At 32.7% G+C, this 9,787-nt stretch overlaps 2 protein-coding genes across 2 annotated transcripts; both read right to left on the bottom strand.

Moving 5' to 3' along the window:
• Positions 1-1,228: 1,228 nt before the first annotated feature.
• Positions 1,229-3,673, bottom strand: LOC129302565 (pentatricopeptide repeat-containing protein At5g39680-like). The gene is given in 4 exon segments (XM_054941499.1): positions 1,229-1,568; positions 1,571-3,230; positions 3,232-3,287; positions 3,526-3,673. Coding segments are annotated over 4 exon segments (2,184 nt in total). The 3' UTR covers positions 1,229-1,248.
• Positions 3,288-8,869, bottom strand: LOC129303722 (uncharacterized). The gene is made up of 2 exons (XM_054943216.1): positions 8,446-8,869; positions 3,288-3,690 (listed from the first exon to the last, which is right to left on the bottom strand). Exons 1-2 carry the CDS (start codon positions 8,758-8,760, stop codon positions 3,673-3,675), a joined length of 333 nt encoding a protein of 110 aa, XP_054799191.1. The 5' UTR covers positions 8,761-8,869; the 3' UTR covers positions 3,288-3,672.
• Positions 8,870-9,787: the final 918 nt, after the last annotated feature.

Genomic DNA, 9,787 nt, shown 5'->3' with positions numbered 1-9,787 from the left:
TTTTCCATTTTTCTGTTCTCCAGATAATTTTATTTTTTTTTATTCTCCAAAATACTTTTTGAAAACACGTTACCAACGATTTTTTATTCTTTTGTTCTAGAGAACAAAAACTGTTCCTAGAACAGGTTTCCAAACAGGTCCTTAATTTGCAATGACTTATTATGCAAAGTACAAACTAACCCTCTCCCAACCTCTAAAAAAGGCTGGGTCTTCAAAGTGAATAACCACTGAAAATTAATATGAAGTGACAGGCCTAGTTAAGCCAAGGATCGAAAAAATTTGTAAACATTACACTTTAGGAATTAGATATATTTATACAAATGATTTTAAATTTTGAAGAACTAAAAAAATTAATCTAAATTTTGAACTGAGATTTTCAATCTCAATTTCAAATTTTAAATATTTTTATTTAAATTAATTTAAATATTTTTGTTTTTGGTAAAAACATTTTTCTGATATGAATTTCTAAATTGTAATTTTCAATAAATCAAGGTCCAAAGTTTTTTTTTGGGGGGGGGTTATAAAAAGTGCAATGTTAAGGGCCCTCCTTCACACAGGTGACATTAGATCTGAAGCCCAATCTCTTTCGGTAGAGAAGCCCAAAGGCCTTTTCCTTTTTCTTTTGCTCCAGGGGAAAGTCTCCTAGCCCAATTAAAGCCCATGTAAACAAACGCTGGGCTGGTGTACCAATTTTGGTACACTGTTTTTGGACCGCCCACTTCGAAACAGGGGGATCAGTTTAGGCTTAGCAATGATGCCCAAAAAAAACTCATAATGAGTAGCTGTCCAAGGAAAGAATAACGATGACGAAACATAAATGCCAAATAATAGTAATAATAATAATAATAATAATATAATAATATAATAATAATAATAATATAAGGCACTTCATTTCATATTGTCATTGACATACACTAAAACCACACTGATTCGGCTGATTTTCTAATCGAGCCAATACATTTTTAAACATGGCCTCCCTTTCTCTTGAGAGTGAGAGACACACCGAACCATTTACTCATTTCAAAATACCAAAATCCTTCCTGTCATAATTTTTTTTTTTGTTTTCAAACTGTATTGCTTAAAATTTAATTTAACATTTTAAACATTTCATCATTTTTTATTTCTGACTTGAATGAAAAAAGTACCATTGAGAAGCATATGAATGTTCATTTGTCAATCTTTTCTCCCCTTTTGTTAACGTACCACATTCAACTAAGAAAACGAACACTGAGAAGAATCATTAGTTTGCTACCAGTGATCAGAACAAGTACAATAACCATCTTGGAAATGATGAAAACGGTTAGCATCTCTAACAATGATCAACCTGTTTGTGACCTTTGCAATTAGTTTCACAGCATTGTGGCAATCATCACACATCCTAAGGTTCTTTATCACACGGATGGGTCCTGGTGAGGGTATTTTCATGAGTCCATATGCTATGGCCAGCTTTTCACTGTGATAACTCAGATAGCCTTCTTTCTGTTCATCTTCCACATCATGCAGCACAACAGCAGTATCTGGTATGTATCCTAATGGCCTAATCATTGCCAACAATTGTTGGACCTTCGCAAAATTTGACTAGACTCAGGATGATTGCTGGCTTTTGAAAGAAAGGTGTGTGTGTCATTTCTAATCCCAAGCCAACTTGCCCCAGGTTCCTTCTTAATGTTTCTGTCCCTCATCAGTTTTCGAATCTTTGCAACTCCATCCCACCTCCTTGCCTTGGCATGCATATTTGACAGCAATGTGTATGTTCCCACATCATGAGGATCCATCTGTATGACATGTTCTGCAATTTTTCTTCCCATACCGTAATTTCGAAGAACATGACAAGCATTGAGCAAAGTACGCCAGGCAACAACATCCCACTTGACCTGTGTTGTCTTCATGAAGTTCTCGGCTTCATTGAGAAGGCCAACTTTGCTCAAAAGTGCGACCATGCATGTGTAGTGCTCCAATCCTGGTTCAATTTCGAATTTTTTCATTAGATGATTCAAATAGTAGAACCCTTCTTTTACATGGCCTAAATGTGCGCAAGCAGAAAGAACACCAACAAAAGTTATGCTGTTTGGACGTTCTCCAGTATAAATCATGTCTTCAAAAACTTTTAGAGCTTGCCTACCAAGTCCATGGTGGGAGTACCCACTTATCATAGCATTCCAAGTGATGGTATCTCGATACAACATATCTGAGAACACATTATATGCTGAATCAATGCTGCCAGTCTTGGAATACATGTTTATCAAAGCATTTCTGACAGTTAAATGATTCTTAAAACCTGCCTTCTCGACCCGAGCATGTAATGTATCACCATGGCTTAACAATGCTAGACCTGCACAAGCATTAAGCAACACTGAGAAAGTACACTCATTTGGTGCAGTGTCCTTAAGATCCATAATTCTAAATAGGTTCAGAGTTTCCTCAAAATGCCCATTCTGCAAGTAAGCTGCCATGACTGCTGTCCATGCGACCACATTCGGATTTTGAAGGCCATCAAAAACTTTTCTTGCATTCCAGACTCCTCCACATTTCCCATACATGTCTATCATTGCGCTACTAACAAAGACATCAAACTTCAGATCAGATTTCAACAGTTGGGCATGGATTTGCAAACCAAATTGCAAATTTCTAATATGAGAACAAAAGCCAAACAGAGTAACATAAGTGACATTATCCCAAGCTACAGATTGGTCCACCATCCTTGCTAAAACTGCTTCAGCTTCCCTTGTATAACCAGATTCTACAAGTGCATTCATGATAGAATTGTATGAAAAAACATCATGACCAGGCACTGTATCCAAAATCTGCATCGCTAATTCCACATGAAAGCACCTTGAGTACATATGAATAAGGGCATTCTTCACATATTGATGAAATAACAATCCAGACTTTAACAGATAGCCATGACATTGCTTACCCTCATCAACTCTCCCACTATCAGAACAGCAAGAAATAATTGTAGTAAAAATATACTCATTTGGCCATGAATTTTCCAAGGAAACTAAAGCTTTAAAAAGTCCAAAAACCTCCAATTCATCCCCCTTATGCAAATATCCTGCCATTAAGGCACTCCAAGATACTACGTTCCTCTTATGCATTCTATCGAATAGCTTTTGAGCAAGCTGTATTTGACTACATTTGACATATAGGTTGATCAATGAATTTATTTGAGAGATGTCACTATCTTTTGAAGTTTGATTCCTAACAACCAACTGGGCATGAGCAGTTTTAACCAAATTTTAAATTTTTGGTATCAGCTAGCACTTTCAAAAGCTTAGTCAGGTCTTCTAGAGAAGAACATTGCGGAGGTGCCTACCAAATGTAAGAGTGAGGGGAGGAAGCTTTCCAGCGAGTAATGGTTTAGCCATGATATCATGAATTTACAACTTGTCATATAATGCATGCCAAACACAATGCAAGAAAAACTAGAGATATGAGCTCAGTACAGACAAAACATGATTGTCAGAAGAAGGGCTAAAGCATAGAAAGAAATAACCAGACAAGCCCATTACAATGGCATGGAACTGGTTCCATCATTTCTAATGCACCAATTGTCTGAGCTAGTTCGCAGCAGCCACTTCTCCAGATGCAACTGCTGCAAAATAGGAATCCCCTTTAACTTAGCAAGATTTATCAATGGAAACCCTGCTTGCGTCTTTACCAATATAGCCATTATCCAACAATTGACCTCTGCATTTAAAAGAAATCCATTGGACACTCACAAAAGAAATTGGCATATAATAAATCAATTAAACCAAAGATGAAATGAGTATGTATCAGTATTTAGCTCATTGCCAACTTACTCCTTGCTGCAGCTCATTTCGCAGTCTACAACAGAGTTCATTCAAGTAAAACATAGCTCAAAAAGCAATAGACCAAGTACCATTTTTTATTTTTCAGAATTTAAAATAAAGCATTGATTAGTCTCTTGCAAATTCAACGAAATATAATTGCAGATAAATAAATGAAAATAAATGAATTTGCCTTTAAATACCTTACAGTTAGCCAACCTCACTATCACTTGTGATGCCCTTTTTTTTGTGAAATATAATTATACGGTAGATGTTAAAATCCATTAACAACTAACAACACAAAATACAGAATTATCAAGTATTTTTGTTATTATAAAAACACTGTTCATTGTTCAATGTTTGTTGCTGCCATCACTAAAATTTTCTATCCAGAGCTGAATGCTGGGATCATGAATTTTGAACAGAGAATTCTAGATCCGGCAGTATAGGATCTACGTTAAAAACTGATCTTTGACATCAGTCTCTCATATTTGGAAGCTAAGTGGATACAATCCAGGGGCAGAAAATGAGATAAAAAACCAATTGATTTTTTACCACTGAGATTATACTTGGTCAAAACCAAAGCACTTTAGTGGCTGATTACAATAGGTTCTGTGCTTAGCTAGCTTTAGGAGTGACAAGAAAATGAAGAAAACAAGTAAGCTTTATTTCCCCTTATTAAATAGTTAAACCTTGAACAGAATGCCAAATTGAAAATTTTATCAATCAGGAAATTTCCCCAAATCTTTGAATTCCTGGATCACTGACATATTCACTTGCCACAAGAACATTTCAGATTATTACCACATTCCTCTACTAGGTCAATGGGTATAATATAAGCAATGCCTAATAGGCAACAATAGTTAGGGAATGGAGGGTGAAGTAGTTGACCTCAAGATCCTCCCTAAGTTGCCACATGCCAAAAGTTAAAAATAAAAGATGGAAGGGGTAATTAAATAAAACACAAAGTGAAGTGGGTTGGTAGACAAACAAACCATGACCCATAGTTGAGTGTAAGGTATAAATTCAAATAGGGTAAATGTAAAATAAAAGTAATACAACATAATTTGTCTTTGTTCAGGCTAAAATTTTGAGCCGTGCAAATTAGTTCTAAAAGAGTATAATTGTTTTTGCCATTTCAATAACCTGCCTATGGCAAATTGTTTGCTTGGCTGATTCTCTCTTAGCCAATACTATGCATATGATATCACGCCTTAAAAATTAGGCGTGACTAGCACAGGACAAGTATATAAAACCCATACCCCTTGAGCCTTAGACACATATATTTTGATTCATGCAAAACTATAGGCATATTTTCGATATAAAAAATATTATCTTTAATATATTTCATATAAACAAAACAATAAATTCCTTATAAAAATTTCTAATAGGACTTCACCATAAATATAATTCCTGAAATTTACAACAAAGAATAAAAATAATCAAATAAAATAATCATTGCTCATTACCAACAGATATACAGCTTTAAAAGAAAGATGAGAATGTTGCCCATAGCATATGTGGAGCACCTAGGATCAAACCATGAAATTAATACAAAGTTCAAATTTATATCAAACAAGATTTGTCTGAAATAATTCTTCCACCCCATCTTAGCGATAAAACGCCTCAATTTAGACCTTGAGACACAGGTTCAGCTATATTATCTAAGATAAAAAATATATTTTTTAATGAATAATGTCCCAAATTTAAAATTTAAGGGAAATAAAAGAAAAAAATATAAATGGAGTAGGCATAAAATAACTAAATAGTCATTCAAATTATATGGGTTGCATAACTCAAATCAAATAATTCCATTCAAACACTTAATCCAGAAATATTTTCATATGATAATAACACAATAATCCAATTCCACTTCCTAACTATCATGCTCGTATCAAACAATTAAAAGATGCATCGTTCAGTATAAAGAACTCTATTTATAAAACCAGCTTGTTTAATAGGATTAGTTTTAAAAACAATAATTTCAAAATTTTTCTTTGGCAAGACTTTATCAAAACGATTAACAAGTGTGGATATACAGTCTATAAGAGTAAATAACAAACAAGCATGGACACACAATTCATGGGGGTAAATGGTCAATCAAACACAACTGCAAGCCATAAAACAAGTGCAGCATCAGCTACAAAACAAGCGCAAACACGAAACTGACGAACCAAGCGTGAAGACAATGCTCATAAATATCCATCCATCCGTTCCATATGCATTGGCCTGAGCACAGGGCTAACACTTCATACAGCAGCCTACTAGCTAGGTGTATCATGGTGCACCAAGAGAGCGTTCTGATTCAGTCCCCAATTTAAATCAAGCATACATGATTCATAATGATAAATCATTCTTTAACCCATAAGTCAAACACTTTCAATATATAATGATAGATACCCAATTGTAAAATAATTTTAACTTTTCTTTCAAAACTTAGTATATTAGAAGCATCTTTCTCCATAATAATCGATAATACAACTTAATTTATAATGATAAAATAGTCATGGATACGCTTAAACATTATTTTGAAGGAAATAAATTTATAGATCATTTAGGACGCTATACACTTACCTAAGATACTTCCAAATACATAACATACTCATAATCAACCACTTTTGTAATATTGTTTGCTTCTTAATTCCCTAACACCTAGAGTGATATCATTGTTATTTCTTTTATTCATTTTTATATATCTAAAATTTTCAATCCAAGTTAACTTAGAGGAATAGAAAAGAAAATCTCAACTTAAACCATTCATAATAAATTTTCAAGTCTCTAGAATACTTATATAAACATATTCAAAGTCACTAAGCCTTCTGATAGAAAATAGGCAACTTCTACCATAACTCATTCAACATCGTCAATCATATAAATCCAATTTTCATAATCTCCCTTTTACAAACATTTGGTCAAACAGCTTATATGCACCCAAAAGCTAACATAAGAACAATCTTGGCTGGAATTATTAAGTAAATACCTTTTCCCCAAAATTTCTAATTTCATTTCCAATCTTTCATTACAGAAATAATTCCCTATTATAATAATTTAACTAACAATAATACATTTATCAAACCATAAGTCTTCTACCGAACATTTCATTGAACACCATGTGTATTTTCAGAATCAAACCATACAAAAACATCTTATTATTTAAATCTCTTTCTCTACAATTTCTAATGCCAAATTTTAATTTACCAAACTTCTCAAATTTCACTCCTTCCACACAAATCAATTAAGCTCAAAGAAAAATAAAACTAATTTCTTCATCTTACAATAACTAACATATAAGGGAGATTGCCTACCAAGAATTATGCTTTTAACTCAAGTTTCAACTTGATCAAACCCCATCTACCCCCCCCCCCAATCACGCACAGCAACAATAATGAAGAAGAAATAACCATTTCAACCAATTAACCCACCCACACACAGAATCATCGATAGAAAAGAGGACCTAAATCTCGTACCAAGAATCAATTAAGTTTAAAGAAATTCAAACCCATATCTATCTTTCTGAAGTAGCAACAAACCCAAATAGAGTGAAGAAACATATTCTTTAGAATTAATCTCAGCTTGTTTGAAACCCCAATTACTTTCCCATCCACGCAGCACACTTTGATAGAAGGGGAAAATCAATTTCCCACCAACCCAATCAAATATATAAATAAGAGTTATTTTTATAACAAATAAGAGTTATTTTAAATATACTTTTATTTACTATATTAATTTCAAGATTTATATTACATGGGTATGTAATACCTAGATACTTAGCTTTATAAAGCACTTTAAATATATAAAGTTAAAATACACATTTTTTTACAGTAAATTCTTTTTTTAATGAAGTTTACATGAAATTCTTCTAAACGCCTATCTCTCATTCGTTAAATTCTCAATCTTCATTCAAAATTAGTGGCATTTTTTTTAGCATAAAGAGTAGGCTTCACCAACAGTCCTTCAATATATTGAGAGAAATCTCTTTTAACTAGTTTATTACTTATATAATGATATTCAAATCCCTAACTATTGGTAGCATCAAATTTAAAATTGATTAATAACACTCTGAGCACCAACACATCCTCATAAAACCAAGAAAATGGATAAAATGAAAATAATTTTTTAATGCAAATATTACAAAATGGATAAAATGAAAAGAATTTTTTTAATGCTGGTCAAAAAAGAAAAGAATTTTTTTAATACAAATATTACATATCACCCTATATTTTGGATCAAATAATATTTGTAGACCTATAATTAGCCTAAGAACATGTTTTCATGAAAACTATAGTTTTGATGGTTTTCAATGTGAAAAAAGACATGAATTCTCGTAAAAGCCACCATTAAAAAGAAATTAAATAAATAAATGTAATAATTTAGGGGAATCAACTGAAAATTTTCCCAAAGCAAATTTGAATTATATAATTAATTTGAGGATTACAGACATAAGCACATGTCAAAAGGGGGTTAAGCTTTTCAAAGAAAGGAAAAATAAGAGTGAAGAAACATATTCTTTAGAATTAATCTCAGCTTGTTTGAAACCCCAATTACTTTCCCATCCACGCACCACACTTTGATAGAAGGGGAAAATCAATTTCCCACCAACCCAATCAACACATTCTCGCTGCTGCAATGAGAAAAAGAAATAGGTTCAACTCACCAAGCAAGCCTGTGGAGAACGAAGGAAGGAGATCAAAGCTCCTTTAACTCTCTCAAACAGTACCAACAGAAACAGGGGAGAAGAGAAATCACGAGATGAACGGCTGTCTACAATGGTGAGCAAATGGCAACGAGAAGGAACAAGAACTGAATCTCTCTTGTACACACCAACACAGAATAATGCCAGGCAGAGATGTAGAAGAAGGATCAGGTGCGCAAGAACAGGGAAGAAGGGAGAAGAGTTCGGTAACCTCGAGCAGCAACAGATCACCCACCGCACACACATAGGCGACGAACGGAAGAACGGAAAATCCATCACCACTGTCTTTCCCTCACGCTCGTGGCGGAGGAGGAGGAGAATCGCGGAGGGTCCTGGGTTTTCCTTTTTTCCGAAGCCCTCTGTCTCTCCATTTTTTTCAGATGCAAAACACGATGAAAAAGTAGGGAGGGATAAGAAAATCTGATATTGTGTGCATTTTTTCTCTTTTGACAGAGGCGTTTTGGTAATTTTACAATGTTAAAGTAAAATAAAATCTAAGACCTCGTTTGATATGATGAAAGAATTTTTAATAGAATTGAAATTGAAATTGAAATTAAAATCGAAATAGAATTGAATTTTAAAAGTGTATTTGATATGAAAATAAAATTTTAATATAATATTAATTTGTATATGTACTTAAAATAAGAAAAGACTAAATTGTCCTTTTTTTTCAAAATTAAAAAGACTTAATTTATTATAAATAGACAAAAAAGATGAAGATAGTGAGATTTACAAATTGAATTTAAGGAAATTGAAGCAATTTGGATTCTAACATTTTTGGTGGAATTAGAATTTTTAAAAATTGTAACTCTTACATATCAATCATAATTAAATTAGGATTCCATCTTTAATTCTATCTCCACCTTATCAATTCAATGCTACCAAACATAGTCTAAATTGATACAATGGGCATTCGAACTTAAGAGTAGCAAGTAGATATCACACTTAAATTCCAATCTATTATAAATTTATAAAATATCATCAAAATATTTTTTTTATTATTTTTAATTAATTTTTTTATCATAATTATGTTTAAGTCCTTACATATGATATATTCTTTTCGATCTTATATATAAAGTATTTGAAATACGTTTCACGTGCTTTAGCTTAAGAAAAGTTATTATGTTACTTTATTTATTAAAAAACATTTCAGCTTTTCAAATACCCCTTATTAATTAGAAGAAGATCATGAATCTATTGTTATTTGTGCAAATATTTTTTCAAATTAAAAGGTAAAATGAAAAGATTATTTTATCTCTTTTGCTTGCCACCTTATAATTAGGACCATTTTTCTGTTTTTGTT

Source organism: Prosopis cineraria, unplaced genomic scaffold, assembly GCF_029017545.1.
Source record: "Prosopis cineraria cultivar Desert tree isolate PC_DT_omini unplaced genomic scaffold, ASM2901754v1 PC2, whole genome shotgun sequence".
In the NCBI taxonomy this organism is placed as follows: Eukaryota; Viridiplantae; Streptophyta; class Magnoliopsida; order Fabales; family Fabaceae; genus Prosopis; species Prosopis cineraria.
This window is presented reverse-complemented; position numbering and strand designations above follow the sequence as displayed.

What these genes read in the sequence shown, in the direction of transcription:
- LOC129303722 (XM_054943216.1), bottom strand. Translation starts at nt 8,760, where the DNA reads ATGGATTTTCCGTTCTTCCGTTCGTCGCCTATGTGTGTGCGGTGGGTG.